This window comes from Carassius auratus, unplaced genomic scaffold (assembly GCF_003368295.1).
Source record: "Carassius auratus strain Wakin unplaced genomic scaffold, ASM336829v1 scaf_tig00020493, whole genome shotgun sequence".
Lineage (NCBI taxonomy): Eukaryota > Metazoa > Chordata > Actinopteri > Cypriniformes > Cyprinidae > Carassius > Carassius auratus.
This window is the reverse complement of record NW_020525031.1, coordinates 90,547-110,711: the sequence shown is the minus strand read 5'-3', so window position 1 is coordinate 110,711 and position 20,165 is coordinate 90,547. Positions and strand designations below refer to the sequence as shown.

Sequence of the window (20,165 nt, the reverse complement as noted above, 5' to 3'; positions counted from 1 at the left end):
ATGTGCGATGGAAGTTAATTTTTCTAAATTCTTCGTCTTTAGTTCCTGTTGCAACTACAAACAGAAACAACAAATAATTGTAGGCATACACGCTCATAGTAGAAAATAATATATATATATTAGATATAATAATAAAATGTTTTTTTTTTTAAATAAAATAGAAAAAGGATTATAGAATGTAGTTGGGGAAATATAAATATAAAACGTTATATAAGGGTATTCTATAAATTATAAATAATAAAATAATAATAAACACAAAAAATATTATTTATATATTGTAGAACACTGCATGTGAGACACGTACTTCAACTAGGATAGACTTTAGTAAACAAAAGTACTGAACATAGAAGTGAAGAAGAGTCAGAACCTGTTACAGTCTGTCCGTACGGAAGTGAAAGAAACGATTCGTTTACCTAAAAGATTCATTCTGCCGGATTCTTTCTAGAACGAACGAAAACTTCGCGCATGCGTACACGTTTCAGTTGTCAAACGGTGGTTATGGAGATAAACGTAGGCAACTGCTGTACTTGGGTAAACTACTTATTTATCGGAATTTTATCTGCCCAGTAGTGAATATTAGTACTACTCTAAGAATGAGTGATTCGGAACTTTATCTGATTAACGTGTGGTTTGTGATTAAGATCCTTATCGCTGTTTTGGATGAGTTGTAACCGTAATGTTACTGTTTAATTAACGTTAGCCAGAGTGCACGCTAAGGCTACATTCTATAAATAACAATCATAATTATGACTCAAGTCCTTCATAATAAGCACCAAACCTCTGAATATATGCAACATTTAAGTGTATACTTAACTGAAATTACAGTGTTACAACAAGTAGATGTGGTAAACATAGATATACCCTGAATAGATTTCCCTCTAAGGATACATCCTAAGCGACATGTTACTCTCATGTAAAGGAATGTTGCCAAATTACAGGTTCTTTCTATATGTTTTATGTTAAGAGTGCTGGTGCTTTGTGGAATAAAACATCATGTTTTGTTCATATCCTACATCCATCAGAGCTCAGGTACAGGATGCCTCATAAGATAGACTTCTCTGTGATCAGCTGGTCTGGTCATGAAGGAAACTACAGTGGCAAAAATCTGATGGTCCACGGGCCCACTGTCAGTGGCTGGAGATCCACCAGGTCAATACATTTTATACTATTTATGTTACAGTGTATTTCATGTAATTTAGATAGGATTGGTTTAGAAGACAAACTGTAGACGTAGGATAATAATGATAAATAATTGATAAATATCAAGGCTATTTAATAGCTGATAATATTCTGTTTTATAGCTGCTTTTTCTACCAAAGATTACAGTTCTAAAACGCTTTTTAAGAATTTTGTTTTTTATTATTATTATCGTGTGTAGGTTCTGTCCATTCCCTCAGGAAATCATATTGCAGTTGGTTGAGAGATGTCGAGTCAGGAAACTCCAGCTACTGGCCCATCAGTACCTGATCCCATCCAAGATCGAGTTCCACATTGGAGACAGACTGCCAGAGTCCAGCTCACCCCAACAGACCCATAGTCTTCACAGATTGGGGTGAGGAAAGATTTTAAATCACTGCTTTGTTCTGTCATTATCAATGTATAATGTGATTCGGTATGTAACACCTTATCAAATCTCATTTATTTTTTCTGATCTAACTGTATTGAATGTAATGTGTTGTCTAGGTACGTGTCTCTCTCTGAAAACGAGAAGACTGGTTTCAGAGCCAGAGAGCTGAAGTCTGTTCACGTTGATGCTGTTGGGTCTTACTTGAAGCTCACCTTTCACAGAAACCATGTTAATCAATACAACAGCTACAATCAGGTACAAAAGTAATTAATGTGGGGAATTAGGGTTGATTTGTTTATTTTAATCTTATCAATGTCATATCGCATTCTTTCTGAAATTCTAGGTTGCATTGGTGGCCCTAAATATTTTGGGTGACCCTGTGGATGGAAATGAGATTTGGACAGCAGTAAGTAACAGTCCAGTTTATGGAATTGTTCTCTTCTTGTTTGATCTCCTCTAGATGGCGATGGTTTTCTGTTGAGCATGTTTCTGTATCAGATTTAGATCAAAGCAGAGAGCTTGATTTGACCCAAATAATTCACCTGATGTACCTCTTGGTTTTTTAAGTAGTGTTAATTTTCTGAAAAGAATAATTCTTTGTTTACTTATGCCCAAATTAAAATAGGTTTTGTTGGTGGTGTTTATTATTTTGTTGGTGTAAATTAAAATTGTAATTTCTTGGCACAAAAGGTGTAGTGTTGTTTTGGACAAATGAAACTCCTGTGAATTGAAAGAGGCAATTCTTTTATATTCTCTTTTGCCTAACATTGATCTGGATGATTTTTACAACACACCAATAACACACTAGATGGAGCAGCGTTCATATAAGTGCTTGTCTTTTAGTTTTTTTTTAAGTTTAAATATTAATTACTAATTTCAGTAGGCTTACATCAATAGCACCTGACAAGCATTTCATTGTGTGTTGCAGTTCTTGAGCAGGTCTAATGATTTTTGCTCAGTGTTGGTATGTGGATCTGTGTAATGTGAGTCTGAGCTCCGTAAGCACAGCAGAGCTTCAGATCAGATCACTCATCAATATATCCATATCACCGCTACTTTCAGCCCTCCCCATCTCCTATTTGCTCTATCCCACTACCCCCTTCTTTTTTTCTCATGCTCTCTTTCTCCTCTTACGCTCACCTTGTCTCCCCCCATTTTTTCCCTCCACGACTTCCTCTCTCTCTCGTCGTCTCCCACCTTGCTAACAATCTCTGCATTGTTAATCTCTAATCCCTCTCTCTCTCTGTCCAGCCTGGAGACTCTTTGTGTTATCCAGGTCACTAGTGATAATAAGTTCACAGGCAGAAATCAAGATTTCTAACCTTTGTTTGGTGGAAATATATTAATAGCTGAAAGACATTTGATTCAAAGGATGTTGATTTTAAGTTGTTAGTTTCAGAATTGAATTTTCTTTAATAACTTTTAGCTAATTTCTTGGTTTTGTCCCAGCTAAGCAAAGATCAGCTGATTGATCAGTATCTAAACAACAGCCAATACAGCTCAGCTTTGGACGGCACACACACTGGGTAAAAACCAAAGTTCTATTGCATTTCAATAAATCTGTGCACACAGTCTTCTGTCTTTCTGTTCTGTTTACTCTTGTTATCTTGCAGGCTCTCAAGTTATAAATGTGACTCTATCTCGCCGCTCGATGACTTGGCGTTTGACATGTATCAGGACCCTGAGGTGGCCCACATCATTCGTTTACTGGACCAGAAAAAACAGGACATGGTTCGAGGGGAAAGATTTGATCTGGCTAAAAAACTCAAACAAGCTATCGCAGACCTCCAAAAGGTTATTAAATTTGCCTTTTTTGTCTGACACCTCTTTGTTTGCACGTGTAGTTTAATAATACTGTTACACACTGGAGATGTGAGCCCTGGAATTGAGAGGGTTGAAATGCATCCAGGTGTATTCCAATAGAGCTGTGGCATTTCTTTAGTTGCGTGTCAATTACAGCCTGACAGTGATTACTAAGCAAATTACAAGTTTATTTCTAAACCTCAGATAAATGTTAAACATCCTCTCATTTCTTCTTTCCTATTTTCTCTTTTTCTTTTTAGGTGGGTGAGCGTTTGGGCCGGTATGATGTGGAGAAACACAGTGCCATAGAACGAGAGGACTATGACACAGCTAAGCAGAAAAAGGAACAAATGGAAGCTTACAGGCTCACAGTCTACCAGCAGCTGGAGCTCCATGACCTGCTGGACATCAGTCAGGTGAACATCCATCCATTCATTCATCCACATATACACTGCTGTTCAAAATTTTAGGGTCAATAAAATTTTATTATAGTATATAGTATACTTTTATTCATCAAGGATGCATTAAATAGACCAAAAATGTAAATAAAGGCATTTGTAACGTTATAAAAAATTATTTGAACTTTCTAAAAATCAAAGAATCCTTAAAAAAAATTAAATAAAATAATGATTTCCACAAAAATGTTAAGGAGCAACTTTTTTCAACACTGGTAATAAATGTTTCTTTAGCACAAAATCAGCATAATAGAATGGTTTCTGCAGGATCGTGTGACAGTGAAGACTGGAGTAATTACATTACATTTGAAAATATATTAAAAATAGAAAACAGTTATTATAAATTATATTAATATTTTACAGTATTACAATATTACACAATTTTTAACAAATGTAGCCATGGTAAACCAACAGAGGTGTCCATCCATCCATTGCACTTCTCAGAACATCAGTTAATGACATCCATCCATCCATCCATATTCCTGTGTGTCTCTTAATTTCCTCTGTGTCTCTTAATTTCTTCTCCTGTAATGAATGCATGAATAAAGCATCTCTTGTGTTGTGAGGGACTCTAGCTCCAGTGAGATTAGTAGTCTGATATGCTGGTTTCCCAGCTGAATAGTGATTGTGCTGGTTCTCCTGAGATCAGGTGCTTGCTTCTTACTCGTCTAAGGTCAAGAGACACATTTAAACAGCAGACATTAAATGACTTGGACAGTATGCTCTGTTTGTTTGGGGCAAGCACTTGTGTTCTGCCTGTGTCCTGACAAACCTGTATCTGTAGCTTGTAATAATTTGTTCATACAATCAGTGTCTGGAAAATAATAGGTTAAGGTTATTAATCTTTATTAGCCTTTTAATCATTTCAGGCATATTTTTTTATTTTTTATTTTAATAAATATTTTTGTGAACTTTGATTTAAAATGTAAATAATGTATGAAACTTTTCAGATCCAGAGAATTCCCGAGCTTTCCAACTCTGAATTCCCCTATCCACGTGTTGGGACACAGAAACACGTGCCTCATCTAGCAGACTCACCCAAGAAGAGAAGACAGAGGCAACGTGTGAAGGAGACTGATGAGCAGGACACTCCAAAAGCAGCTAGCCCCAAACATACAGTCGCCCAAACACCCCTCACTCCTCCTCACTTCCCCAAGACCGATGTAAGTCTTGATGTACACAGAATAAACAGCCATATAAGATAAAGAAAGTATGATGTTATTATTCTAATGTGTTATTTGTGTCCATTTTTTTTTCTCGTTCATTAATATCTTATCACAAATGCTAATTCTAAGGGTGCTCTTTGCTGTAATCCTCAGTCAGAGTTATCTACCTTGATAAAACGCGGCTTCTGTTCCTTTCCACCGATGTAGCTCTATCTTAACTGACACAAGGCTCTTTTTAGATTATCTAAATGTGTGTTGCTTAACATTGTAAGGGAAACAGGTCAATTTAGCTCAAAGGGAATCATTTAAGATTTTAAAGGGAATTTGAACAGAATCACTGTTTCACGGCTGTTCACGGAGACGCGCCTGCGGTTCAGTGAACGAGCCGTTTAACATCGAATCTGCGCTGGATACTAATATCCAAACTATAGTGAAAACACTATCAATTAGCACAGTAACAAGATCGGCAGTTTAAGACATTAACTTGTAAGCACAAAACACAAGATACTTCTCTTTTCAATATGAATAAGGCTTTATTAGATAAATCTAAGACATATAAACTAATCTAACACATAAACGCACGCACACACACATTCACACAAGTTGCAGGAAGGTCGAAAGTTAGGGAAAGATGAGTTTAAGAGAATGGAAATATGGAATCCCAAGTTTACAGCAATACGTTAAATTGCATAGACATGAACAACCATCAATCACGTAATTAGCACTCGCATTGAGTTCCTCAATGGGGTTAAAATTATATTAGATACACCAGCACAACAAATATCTGGGAATACGTTGCCTTCGTTTGCTGTGAAAGGGACTCCAGTTGAAAGGGGTATCCCGGTGTCGCTGATTGGCTTGAAGTTCAGTAGTGAAGTGACGTCTTGGGAAGCCCGTGGTTGTTGGGCGTTGGCTGAAAGTGCAGAGTCGTGTTCGCTGGTTGAAGTTGAATGGACGTTACAAAACTTAACTCAGAACACGAAACTCTCAAACGGAAAAGGAAAGAAATAAAGTTTGACGAGACTAGGTTGTGTTCCTTCTCATTGTGGCATAAGTAGCAGTAGGCAGGCACGCTGGAACCGCGCTCAAAGAACCATGATGACTAACCACATGGCTAGATGCTACAAGCTAAAGCTAGGTAGCAAAGCTACAAGCTAAGGGCAGGCATGACTGATAGCACGAGCAAGGCTGGAACTAAAAGCCGACATGGCTAATAGCAGCAGCTAGACTAGAACTAAAAGCAAAAATTTAATCATATCCAAAGTATTTAAACTTTCTTGTTGGCCACCCCTCAAATGTTGCCTTGACCAATCAGATATGGTCCTGGGGTCTGGGGTATCATAAATCATTGTTTATCTTACCAAGCATGTGGTTCTTGCCTCACAGGGTCTAATTTTGGACATGATTCCTATAACATGATTATGATATATTTTACAAATAAATGATTGTCAGGACAATATCAAGCAAGAAAATGCGATTATTTCAATACTAGACATGACTATGTATCCTATAGTTATCAAAAGACATACACAATAAGTGATTATACATGATAGTCAAATGTGTGGGTTACACGTAAATGAATATGGAGTTAAGCAATGGAATGATTCATTCATAAGTCTTTTTTGAGTTCATTCTGGTCCATATATAATGTATAAAAAGGGTTTCTTTGCCATTCTCTGGCAAAGGACTTTTCTGTGAAGACAAAGGTTTAAAGCCCTTCCCCCTTAGGAATTTCAGTCTGGTTCTTCTGGGTGGGGGGAAGTCAATGCAAGTATTTAACTTGATCTCCTGGGTTTACATGTGATGTCCAGCGTTGCATTTCAATCACGAACAATAAATTTGACAATCTCTTCTTCAAATTAAAATTGTTAATAATTGTTCTATTGGTGTTAATGTTGAAAGCTGTTGTGTGAACAAGTTGGTTGTCTTGCTTGGTTCTTGTGGCACTAGAACTGATTTATGACTTCCTGAGGAATTCAGCTCATGTTTCAATGCACACAGCTCTGATAGACTCTTTGATTTGTCTGATTCGACTCATTTCTGCTACAACATGAATGTAAGGGATTTGCTTTAGCTAGAGAGTTTTACTTTCAAGATTTAATTAAAGGGTTCAATGGTGAAGTGTGTCATTTTTGTGCTACTAACTTAGTACCGCCATAAACCATGCCCGAGGTGGAAATGTTTACATCTGGAAAATATTTTAACAAAAAAAAAAAAAAAAAAAAAAGTCATGCATCCTCTTTAAATCTAAAAATGTCTATGTAAACCTCTTCATTCAGCCTGAATTAGCCTTTCTGCATTTAAGCACTCTTACATATGAAAATTACCATTGAAAAGTAATATATATTTAAAAATAGAATTATCAAGGGTTTGTGTGACTATGTCAGATGACTTGGTCAGAATTTTCTTAGTGCACCTTTCATTTTTGTTTTTCTGCATGTCATTCTGTTAACCAGCTTTGAAATAACTTGTAAGATGAGAACACAGCTAGTGATTGAAAATTATAGGATGGCAAGCGGAACAGTCTTTCCAGTGTAAAATAAACCCTCAACTGTAACAATATTTATATTTCTGCATATGACAGAAAGTACAAAAATAATGTTAAAGTGTTAGTTATTTTTTGTATTTAATTCAGTCTTTAACACTGAGACAATTATTCCTGCTGGGGATGTTTTGCATATCTGATTTCAAGATTTTTGGATTCATAGAATTGTCTTGTGTGTATTTTCACAGATCAGTTCTCTTCCTTATGATGAGAGGCCTTTACCTGCTCTTAGGAAGAGGTCGAGTGGTCAGCCAGTCAGTGAGCTCGATGAGATGCCCCCTCTGACGGACACAACCACCCCATCTAGCCTTGGGGCCACAGGACAACCAGAACCGCTCACAGAGAAAGCTCAGAGAGAGGCCAGTCTGCCCATCGACATCTATGGAGACAGTCTGGTGAGACACTCAACATTTACAGCCTCCAGTTCAGCGATTTTAGTATTTACAAAACTGCTATAAAATTATTTGTTTGCAAATCATACTGATCTGATTCTCGAGTTTGAAATAGTCATATTGGTTTGGAGTAACATGAAGTTAAGTTAATTATGGCAGGATTTTAATTCTTGGGAGAATTGTCCTTTTAAGTATTTAACACTTTGCTGTGATGTCCAGATATAACTGTTGTTTACTGTCTCACAGCACTGGGAAAACTCTATGTGTCAAATGGTCAGCTTGTGTATTTTGTTAGTGCTGTTTCTGGAATGTTATCTTCACTTTATCTTTCTCGGTCTGTCTCTCAAAGGTGGCCGGGGCCTATTCCAAGACGTGGTCATACAGGGAGGATGCTTTGCTGACAGTCTACAAGAAACTGTTGGAGGTTCCACGTGGAACCCCAAAAGCAGAACTGCGGAGCATGACCAGAGCAGCTGTGTTCCTCTGCAAGAAAGCTCTCACAGATAAAGTGTCATCTGTACGAGAACTATCTTTATTTTCCCCATCTGATTTTATCACTCCCCTTGTTTGGTTTCTCAGCCTCTCCTACTCTCTTTTTCTCTCTCACCCTCTCTTTCTAATTTCTCTCATGTACCCTTCTTTGTCGTTTAAGGCTAAAGACAGAATTTAGAATTCAGAATAAATTTATTGGGAACTGTAATTTTTTTATTTTTCTTGAATTGTAAAGCTGTCAGTCTGACCTTTTCTTATTAAAGGGAAGTGATTGATTAACATGAAAGACAAACCATCTACTAAAGAACATACAGTAATTAAAACTTTTTACCTTGGTGGTAAATTTAGCATACAATATTTGTTTTCATTATTACCTGCAGTGGCATGTACAGAATATTCTTGACATTAAGCAACCCAAATAGAAATATGAGGAACACAATCACAATCTGTTAAAAATATGAACAAAACAGCTAAATATTACAGGCACAAAATCAAGAATAGTTTTTCTGTTCATGGAAATTTTCCACTGACCTCAGGCTCTTACTTTTCAGTAAAGGGTTTTTTACAATTTGCCATGACATTGAGTAACGTGTAATAATGAAAATTTAATTTGTTTTTTTGGCATATCAATGGATCACTTTCTAACCCTCTGGTATTCTCAAAGCACATTCATGTTTGTGGTTGTGGCGTGACAGCTGTTTTTTTATTGTGCTGTTAGTCCTTAGATAAATCAAACACATTAAAAGTCATGGCCTTTCGGTTTCATTCTAAACTGTTGTAAATGGTTGTACTGAGAGTTTGAACAATGTGCCCACTGCTGAACACATTCCAGTGACCCCCTCTCCACGGTTATTTAGTTAAACTCACACAGCACAGCATTTAATTGTGTGCTTTTACTCAGCACCATGTGTTGCTGTAAAGGCCTTAGGTGCTTTCTTACACAGCTTCTGTTTATAATTGTACCTTAAAACTGCAATTCTGAGGAAAAATTATTCCAGATGGTTCTAAAAAAAACATGCCTTGTTAATGAATACATTTCAAAAATGAATATTCAGTATTTTTCTTGGGTTAGATGGTCATTTTAATAGGTACACAGAGGTTCCAACATGAAGTTGTTTAGAAACACCATAAAAACTCTTAAACTCTTGTTAGGGGAGGTAAAAGTTGCTTTTTTAAATGATAGAATATTGTATAAAATGTGGCAATATTGAATATTGAAACCCTGCATTTTAATCTTAGTGTGTAAAGTAACAATAAATGTCTATATTTTTATTGCATTTTAGGTGTTTCTTGCATCTCTCAATCTGCTTCGAATGATTCTGAGTGAGTTTATTCCCAACCATCAGCTGGGCAAATCTGAGATCAGTCACTGTGTGGAACAGACTTGGAATAATCTGCTCTCCAGGACCGGAGAATCAGCCCTGAGACTGAGAACCCCAGCTATTACCTTCATACAGGTCAGTACAGACTTTGGAAATACTTTAGCCGTATACATCTGTAATGAAGCCACTCCTGCAGCTATTCGGGTCATTGAGTGTGATGTGGTTAAATTCCACTCCAAAACCTTGTCAACAGAAAAACATTTAGTTGACAATCCAGTTGACTTGAAAAACTTTTCTTGGTGACCTGACTGGGTGAAAATCTGCACAGATGACTGGGATTGCATCATATATACTGGTGGCCTTCTGAAGTGAATTTAACTGTGAACTAGAATTTTCAAATATTTGTGGTTTTCTGTTAGCATGAGTAGAGATCTTGTCTCTTACTGTTACCCTGCTATGAGATTTCCTAATTTCAATCTGCCATATTTTGTCTGAACAATTTCATAAACAGGTCTGGGCACATAAAAAGGCTTATCATCCATATCTTTTAGCTCCGCTACCCACTTAATTCTATTGTACTCTTTAAAATGAACAAAATGGTATTTTAGCAGGTAGAGCTTCTAATTTATAATTTAATTTGTGGATAAAAAGATTTAAAATAATATTTAATGGTATATCTGAAACTTTTATCCAATAAAATATTTTCTAGATTGGCAAAAAGTCCTCTCTTGCTAATTCAGTGTGCTTTTTTGGCAGTAAATTATTGTTCACGACTTTTCTGTACTTCTGTGTATCATACTTTTTATATACTAGATAATGTGATTGTATTTCAGTATATACTGTATGTTAATCTGACTACTGTTGACTATGCAAAGGTCACTGTGATTTTGCCAAGTAAAACATGTTCTTGGATCATCTTTTGATGATCCTGGATCAACATTATTTTCCAAAAATATAGGCTTAACCCAATCCCTACCCCTTAACCTAACCCTACCCATAATTTATCCCTAAAATCGGTGGGAAATGATAGCTGATTGACAAGGGTGTAGAAGCACCTAACCCTGATTGTAAGCCTAAAACGGATATTTCTTGAAAAGTTATATCTCAATTCTGATTGGTTGATTGAAATGTTGTCCAAGGAACATGATCCAGGAACATGTTGTAGTTGGTGAAATCACACTCGCCACTGTGCAAAACCATGCTGTAGCTCCATTATAACTTTGCATGTAAATGTAGTTCTTTTATACATATGATAACCAGTGGTACAACCACAATATACAATCTTTTAGCAGATTGTATTTAAGAAATATAATGTATATGCTATTAAAAAAACTGGAGAATGTGACCCAGAAAGATCAACGTGTTTTTCAGAAAAATACCGTGCGAAAGAAAGGCTGAAACACAGTCATCATGATGTGTGATAAGGATGGGAATGTTTCAAGTTCCTAGAAAACTGAGGATGTTTTAAAGTGTTCTGACCGACAGACACTGATCTGTTTTGGTTGTTGATAGACCGGTTGTGTCTCTGTCAGCATTGTGCACAACTTTGTTGTATTTTGCACTGTATTCATAAAGACGTTTGTGACTCATGCACCTGGAAGGTGGAAAAAGTACAACAAAGGCCACACCTTGTTATGAATAACTTGATGATGTACTCTGATAGCAGTGCTGTATAATATTATAAATAATACAGCCCAATATTATGTTAAATCATAATCACTCATTATTGTATAAAAGTACCCAACATATCATCCTCAACGATCTTCTAGAAATAACACATGCAATCACTGCAGAGTTTAACATTATGCAAATGAGCAGTGAAGTAATCACCAATGGGATTTTATCAACAACAAGGTTATCCAGAAAATGGTAGAAGTCTTTGGAAAGTTTGAGTTCTACATTAGTATCCCGTTTATGATGCAGGATGCTGCATGATGATAAATACAACACATTTCTCTCCAGAATATAAATTTTTAGCATCAAGAAAAGCTGACTCATTGTCAAAGTAGAATAAGATCCTTTTTTGGGTTCATATGTTCAGCTGTTATGGTTAGTTGTGCTGCCCACTAACAACGATAGAGCAGCCAGCAATGGGAACACTTATTACCAAATGTACAGCAAACTTCCTGGTCTCCAGTTATAAAATCGCTGAAAAAACCAAAAACATAAAAATACAAATATTTACATATTATTTTTAGACTAAACAGACTGGTATTGATTGCAATATATTTTTGAGAATGTATAAATGCGTGAGAAAGAGTGTGTGTTGTAATTTGAATGCTGTTGTGTTTAATGCTGGCTTGTGTGTTTGTTTTCGCAGGAAATGGCTTTATTTAAGGAGGTGCGAGCTGTGCAGATGGTTCCTGTGGAGCTTGTGAGGCCCATGCAGAGCAGTGCACCCACCAGACTGGCGCTGAGCAGACTGGAACTGCTGGAGAAGCTTCTGGAACAGCTGGGCACCAAGGACTCTGGCTTCACCCTTGACAACGTCATGCGGGTACTGGCTCAACCTCAACTTTTTCTGAGATGATCTCACTGGGTGTCAACCCAGTGGCCTTCTGCTCAGTCGAGCTTTAAATAAAAAAAATATATAATTTAAGCTACAGATTTAAAGTAGTAGCTTCAAAAAACTGCAGATGGCTGGTTTAGATTTATTAACCACATGATACAGTTATGTAGTCTGAGACCACACACTCTGACTGCCATTAGGTGCCAGCTGTTTGGTGCATGTACAGTTGACATTTGTGGTTTTATTGGCCAAAAATAACACAAATTCAACCTTTCTGTTGGGATCTGAAGGTTAATTTCATTCTCGCAGCTATCATTAGGATTTTTGAGGGCTTCATTAGACCGAAACAAAGTGGCCTTTGTATGACAGAGAGGGTGTAGTCAACTCTACGTAATGTCTGTTACCATTAGTTTTGTAAAAGGGCTGTTCTGACAGCCAGTTATTTATCTATGGCATAGATTATGTAAGTCATTCAAGCACTGTCTCATTCTCTCTCTGCCCCAGCAGCTAGATATTCAAAGCGGTTAAGCTGTTAAAAAATTGCAGTTCCTTAGGGTCTTTCTTTCTTCAGTGTCTTAGTTGTATTAGACAGGTTTTCTCTCTTTTTTTGGTTTAGTTTTTTGGGACCTGTGCAGTTTAAAGTATGTTTGCAATGCAAACTTGTGGCACTACTACAACAGAGACTGAAAAAAATTCACAAGGAACTGCAAAGTGCACAGTGAGGTTTCTGTCTGTGTTACAGTTGGGCTTCTGGCTTTGCTTGTTAGCGGGGAAGGTTTATGTCACCACACCTAGGTGGCCTTCACATGTTTTAGTTAGGTGGGTAATGGTATCATATCATTTATCATGCAATGTTCGAGTTTTTTTGGAGTGTATATTTTTAGATATTGGATTTAATTGTTAATATTCAATTGTGCTTGCTAATTTCCCCATTTTACGCTAACCAAAAATGCTAAACATCTCAAAATAAACATCCACTTTTCATACTATACTCTGATGTGTTTGTATGGCCTAAATTCACTTGTGCAATATATAATGTTTGTTTTCAGTGTTTAGTGCCAAATTAGCTAAATAATGGTGAATTTTAATATTAACCATTTATTGTTATTGGCCATAACAATAAATAATTATCAGCTTATCTGTATCAGCCATAATTTACATATAGTTGGTATTTATGGAATGGATACTAGCTAAGGTTAGTTTTACTATTATCTCATCATTCATACACCCTTGTGTTGTTTAAAACATAACTCATAAACTATTTTTAAATAGATAGTTTTGCAATTATCTTCAATGAATCAGCTCCTAAATGTGCTTTTATATATTTATTGGGTCTTTCTGTTAGTTTGGTCTTTTTCATGAGGTTACATGCAGGGACGGCTGCTCAATGGCTCCTGTCTGCTGGTTTCCTGGGAGATGAGATGGGCTTCAGGGCACAGCAGAGAGGCGATTGGGTTTCCTGTAATTAAAATGAGCGATCCAGAGCCTAGGGGTAGATGAATGGGATCTGTGTGTATGGAGAACGGAGAGAGAAAGTGTGGGACAGATATTTGGAATATAATGTAAACGCTTTAGAATGTAAAAAAAAAAAACGTTAAAACTGCTTTTTAATATTTTTCCGGAAACCATTATTCTTAGCTACTAGGTAAATCTTACTGGCCCCGAAAGCTTTAACAGTAGTGCATCTATTCTAAAATCACTTGATTGTATTTAAATGAATTAATAATGAAATATATTTGTGTGTGTTGTGTTAGTTTCTGGCAGGTGGACTGGAGCACAGTGCTGCCCCGGTGCGGGAACTCTCTGTGAGAGTTGTCCTGGCTATGTACGGTCTTCAAGGAAAAGCAGTTCTGAATTATCTGCCACCTGATGACAACAGCACACGTAAAAATGTCCTCTACAAGAACCTTTTTGACTCACTTGCAAAATTAGATGGAAACACCATCAACACACAGGTAAAACCGGTCTGGAGAGCATCGTTAGCTTAAGCTTCATGATTAAAATGCTTGAAATGTTTGTGTGTGGGCTTTGAGAATGCTGGAATACTGCATTCAGGCTGTCTGTCTCACTGTTTTACTCCAGAAGCCAAAAAAAGGGTCAGAAAAAGAAGATGGTGAGAAAGAAAAAGAGGAAATCAGGAGCTTGCAAGAGCAGCTTGCAGTGCTGAAGGAGATCAGTGTAGGTTGAAGGGTCACAGGTGGCCTAGTCTCTTCTGTTTTATTTTTAATGCTCTCACACAAAATGGTTTTCTTCACACCTGGTATTAACATTTACGTACCTGAAAGTTCTTTAGCTAGATTGCACCTGGACTGAATCACTGTAGAGACCCTTTGGTCATCAAATGTACAAATAGATGAATTCATAAATGCATTAAAGATGTGAATATGTGTTTTAGGAGAAAGGGAAGGACAATACTAGAGTACCTGAGAAAAAAACTGAGAAGGCAACCAAATCAGGTGTGTAAAGTGTCTTTTGTGAAGCATCTCGGTAAAGATCAGTCCTGTATAATTGCAGCAAACACTGCAAATCATGCACAAGCTAGTTTTCAGCTTACCGACTTTTGTTCTTCATGTTTTTGTTTTACGGCTTAACCTGTCACCATATGAAATATCTGATGTGACATTTTTTAACTAAACCTGCCACAGTCACGTATCTTTGTATCTGTTTTTTAAGCTGGATGTCTGGATGTCCTTCTTTGTATTCACTTATGTAACTTCAGTCAAATGATAAAAACTGTGAGAATCACACCATCGCTATTTCTTTATTCTCTCTAAAGCGTGCATTGCTACGCACCTCCTCTAATTAACATCTAATTTGCCAGTACTCGACAAATTTCCCTGCTTGTGCTGCCTACACATCAGTATTAACCTTCAGTTTCGGATTGTTAACTGAGGTATAATATATTTCTCTTGGTTTCAGCAGGTGTTAAGAAGGTAAACCAGTCTGTACCTGCTGATGTGAAAGGCAGCGAACCATCTGTTGCTAACTTCTTAGACAAGTAAGCACTTCTTCTCGTCACTTCTTCATCGATTCTCTCAGCTGAGCAGTTAGTGATTCTACCAGTCAGTGGAATCTCAGTTTGTGGAGAGTTTCTGGTTCAGTGCCACTCTTCAAACTCAAGTTTTTGTATTGTGTAGCTGTTATGAATGCATGAATATAATCTCACCAAGACATCTGGAAAGTGATAGCATAATGTGCAGTTCTAATGGGCTCTCATTTAATCAGTTTCTCTTTGTACAGCTGGGAAAAAATTTTAATAACATGTTGAGTGAGAAATGAAAGATCAAATCAGGTGATGCTGGTGCTGTTTTTTCTAGTCTGTGTATTTTCTGTGGAGAGAGAGATGAATCATTCACTGAGGATGGACTCGATCTTCACTACTGGAAACACTGTCCGATGCTGCAGCGCTGCCTTCAGTGCAGACAGGTACACACACACACACACACACACACACACACACACACACACACACATGCACGCAAGCTGTCATATTTCAAAACATTGGTTACACTACTCGCAATTTGTAAAGTGTGTTAATAATGTAGTATGCTTGTGTGTTTCTTAGGTGGTGGAGATTGCAAGCCTGACAGAGCACTTGCTGACTGAGTGTGAGCAGAGGGCAAATTTTACCCAGTGTCCTCTCTGCTCTGAAGCTCTCACCCGAGATGAGCTAACTGAACATGCTCAAAGCGCTTCTTGCAATCGTGAGTCTCTGTGTGGTTGCACAGTGTTTTTGTTTCATGCTCATCCAGAAAGCACACTCAGTGCTTTACAAATATGATACAAGGGTACAAACTTAACATTTGGCAGGTGAATTGAATTAATGGCAATTTTTTTTTTATTGACTATGATATTCTAGTTTATGTGAAACATACAGATTTTTTCAGTGCTGCTTATGGAGTCATTTGGCACATCAGATACTAATTGTGTCTCTTCTTTGTGTCGCACTCTTATTATACATAAAAATCAGATAAGACAGCCACTCTGTCATCAGATTTGTTCATCCATGTGAAGTGTACAGGTTCACATGACAGTGGCACTAAAAATAACCTTTCACAACTGCAGATTTATTTCCAAGCAGTTTTGTGTTGTTTCTGTAAGTGGTGAATTTTCTAGTATATTTAGTTGTGTTTCCTGCTGATGGATTTATTCTTTTAACCTTTTTATCAGCACCTGCTTCTGGAGAAAACTGTAATCACTGTCCTCTCTGCCATGAAAACTTCGCCTCAGGGGAGGAGGTGAGATCACACACAAACATACCCACAACGTGCCAGTCTAGATCTTCAAACCATTTATTGTCATTAACAACAAAAAAACAAACAAGCCTGGTGTACAAATGCAATCAGCCTCAACAGTAATGACTGAAATGAATTAAAATTATTTCTCCATCAGTATTTTATACAGATGAGCATACATGTCATACAGATGAGCTCATGATAGAGAAGTGTTTTACTCGAGTCATTTACCTCTCAGCTCTGAAATGTCACATTAAGAACTGCCTTCAGCTGATAAACAATGTTTTACGTATTCAGGGTTTGACGTGTCTTCTGTGTCAAATGAAATGTGTCACTTCATAAACTCGTATTGTCCTAATTATAAACCTGTTTTTGTTAGGGTTACACTGTTTCTGAAAAACAGTGTGAGCTTTTGTATTCTACACAATCTAAAGATAAAGAGAATGATGCAGTATGTAAAGAAATTCACCTCTGACTCTGAACAAATTATCTTTAAAGATATCAGTCATCTTTTATTAATTTTAATGGACGCAAATGTTGTCGTCATTGCAGTATGCCAAAATACATAGATAAATATGTAGTCTTTCACTCATAACTCATGATTTCTTTTTATTTATTATTTCTTTTTTGCATTTATTAATTTTCGGTTTTAGTTTTAGTACTTTTAAGTGCTTTTGTAATATAAATAAATATTCAATTAATTTTAATAATAACAACACTGGTTCAGGAAATGCTTTTGTTGTTCTCGACTTGTAAGAGCTCTTTTTCTAGAAAGACATTGTTAGCGATATTATTTCTGAGGTTTAGGAATACAAGAACACTGATGTGAAAATCAAAACTGAAACCAACTCCATAGGTAGAGGTTATTTACATGAGCACCCATGTTGATAAGTGCATGATTCCAGTATTAAAGTGAGTATTATAGTCTCTCTCTCTCTCTCTCTCTCTCTCTCTCTCACACACACACACACACACACACACACATTGCCTGTACAGCAGTGTAACAGTGCATGTCTTTTATGTGCAGGTCTGGAAGTCTCACCTCATGGGAATTGAGGGTTGTAAACAGAACTCACGGAGGAGAGTGGTACAGCAGAGCACTCTCTCACATGCACAAGGTGATTATTCATCTCTTTTAGCCTCAATGAGACCTTTACAACCCCACACTGTCTCCTACAAGTCCCTGCTGCCCCACATTGCCCCATGAAGCTCGTATAGATCACAGCTGCCCCACACAGCCTTCACAACATCCTCCTTTCCGTACAGGAGCACATCTGCCCCACACAACCTCAATTCCACCTCAAAGAGGCCCACAATTCCCCATCCTCCCCACACACACTGCCTCTGAATGAATGAACTGTTGATTATAACATTATATTGAATAACGTGTTTACTTGGGATAAACTATGCAGCATCGCACAATGCATTTCTCATTAACTCCTCAGGTGTTTGTCTGTTTGCATGTCTTGTATTCTTTGCCTTTAGGAAAAACGGTCAGCACAGCCATAGCTAAAACTACAACGGTCATATCCGAGTCCAAGACTCGAGGGCTGGGCAGGGGCAGTCGTATCCCCGCTCCTGCTTCTAGGACCAACAGACACACCAGAATTCCTCCAGGCAAGGCTTCTACCCACAGACTACTACAGGCATAGCACACGGGCTAAATGCTAACTCCAGCAGCTTTGCTGGAACAATCTCATATGAGTGATTCATAGCGAAAAAACACAAAGTTTTCAAATAATGCATTATTGCACTTACTGTTGTACTGATTTATAAATATTACTACAAGGTACAGCATCATTATTCTAAGCACACATTATCATTGACACCTGATATAAAATTTTCCCATAAATGAATGTAAAATATCATGTCAGTGGCTTGTGAATAATAATACTTGAGCAGAAAAACAGGTTTATGAGCAGATGCGCAGTCTGTATTTTGCTCTGTTTATCCTTTCAGGTGGATCACCTGGATTTTTTTGTTATCTATTTGAGAATTTTATTCTTGTATGTTGTTTTGTACTTGTTTGTTTACTGTGTGTGTGTGTGTGGAGTATGTGAATATTTAGTGATCGTAGCATTTTGATATTTAAAAGTTTTTAAAGCATCATTAGCACCATAGCCAAAAGTGAAAAGTAGCCTTTGAAAAGTAAACAATTCTGTCAAAAGATTTAAACTTCAGACAGATTCTCATTGTGTCTGATTCAGATAATGCACTTCAATTACCTGCAGCACTCGCTTTTCAACATTTAGGTACCAAACTAACAAAAAAGGAAGGCAAAGGCTAATTAAAGCCACAGAACTGCCTTGGTGCTTCTCAAAGAATCAGGACATGGAACAAAAATGTTGCCAATAAATGAAGGCACTGCTGGGAGAATAAAGAGCCATAAGGGATGATGATGATGCTATTAAGACTCTTATTTCATATGTTTGGTCTTTGCATTTATTTCAGTATTATAGAAACTTTTGCCTCTGTTTGTTGGCACCTAAACGTTTTTTGTCTAGTGTGTGACGTGTGAAATCACAGGGTATGATCTGCATCAAACTACAGTATGCTGTGTAATAAAAGTAATGATTTAGTCCAGACATATTTATAAAATCATTGAGTCCGAAGATATGAAACATTATGATAGACAGTCTGAGTGGAATATGCTGATCCTGTGCCTGAAAATGCTTTTTAAATTATTAAAGTCAGTTTCCCTATTGTGCGAGCCAGGGAGTGCATTTTTAAAGATACAACCCCAATAGGCTTTAACAGTATGTTAAACCAGAATAAAACAAACCAGTTTAAAACTGATTGTGATCTCAGCAGAGGCGTTTCTTTTTAAGAATGTCTTCTGGAGTCATGGTTGACATTTATGCATTGTCTGTAGTTCTTTACAGCTCACTGTGGAGACATCCATTATGTAACTGACATAAATCAACCCTCGCAGACATGATTCACTCATGTGGCTTTACAAAGATGTCTAATATATAAATATATCAGTTATTTATTAAATAAGTCAACCTAATCAATTATTTCAAAGTGGAGAGAGTGCTGTAAAAACACTCAGTTGTTTTCTCAGATGACTGACACATACCCAAATAGTATTCATTTTTCAGTCAGAGTTGTATATTTTTTTTACTGGTAATATATAGAGCATCATAGATTGTTTTTGTGGAGTAGAGCTTTTTTGTGTTTGCTTTAATTTGGATTTATTTTAGTTACAGTAGCAAAATTAAGAAGCACAGTAGAGTTTTTGTCTATCATGGTAATCTTGATGAGGTACCTGAAAATGCTGCACTAATGTGTATTGTCGGTTCTCAAGGACATGATTGACAGCTTAATTTGGGAAAACTAAATTAATTTAACTGCCACTTACAGACTAATTGATATGTGCAGTCTTGGTCTGGCTGCTTTCATGTTCACAGGCGTACAGTTCACAGCTTTAATGTTGTCTGTACAAGCTTGTTTGCAATTGCAATGAGAACATTTAAGACTTTGCAAAACAAGAGTTTGAAGATTTATACTAACTGTAATTTGAAGTGTTTCACCACACATTAATTACATGCCCCTATATCAGTGGAAGCTACAATCTGTTTCTAGCTTTATTTGATTTAAATAAATGTATTTGAATAAAAATGTCACATGCTTGTTTTTTTATCCGTAAAAATACTCCATATATTTAGCTTTGTAAAGG

General features: G+C 36.9%; 1 protein-coding gene across 2 annotated transcripts; it reads left to right on the top strand.

The window, feature by feature from the left end:
- Positions 1-434: 434 nt before the first annotated feature.
- LOC113076420 (centrosomal protein of 104 kDa-like) lies at positions 435-20,110 on the top strand. Of its 2 annotated transcripts, none has more exons than XM_026249071.1 (22): positions 435-531; positions 1,023-1,149; positions 1,379-1,552; positions 1,684-1,822; positions 1,911-1,973; positions 3,017-3,093; positions 3,181-3,361; positions 3,631-3,786; positions 4,776-4,988; positions 7,725-7,931; positions 8,278-8,445; positions 9,704-9,877; positions 12,063-12,239; positions 14,006-14,206; positions 14,334-14,429; positions 14,647-14,707; positions 15,171-15,249; positions 15,569-15,677; positions 15,817-15,955; positions 16,422-16,489; positions 17,514-17,604; positions 17,972-20,110. In XM_026249071.1, the coding sequence occupies exons 2-22, from the start codon at positions 1,037-1,039 to the stop codon at positions 18,136-18,138; spliced, it is 2,853 nt and encodes a 950-aa protein (XP_026104856.1). In that variant the 5' UTR covers positions 435-531; positions 1,023-1,036; the 3' UTR covers positions 18,139-20,110. The 2 variants fall into 2 exon arrangements, with proteins under 2 accessions (XP_026104856.1, XP_026104855.1); XM_026249070.1 differs by having other exon boundaries at positions 459-531; positions 15,174-15,249.
- The last annotated feature ends 55 nt before the right edge of the window (positions 20,111-20,165 follow it).

Coding starts and splice junctions, on each gene's coding strand:
- LOC113076420 (XM_026249071.1), top strand. CDS start 1,037: ATGCCTCATAAGATAGACTTCTCTGTGATCAGCTGGTCTGGTCATGAA. Junction 9,878..12,062: donor CAGCTATTACCTTCATACAG/GTCAGTACAGAC, acceptor TTGTTTTCGCAG/GAAATGGCTTTATTTAAGGA. Junction 14,207..14,333: donor GAAACACCATCAACACACAG/GTAAAACCGGTC, acceptor GTTTTACTCCAG/AAGCCAAAAAAAGGGTCAGA.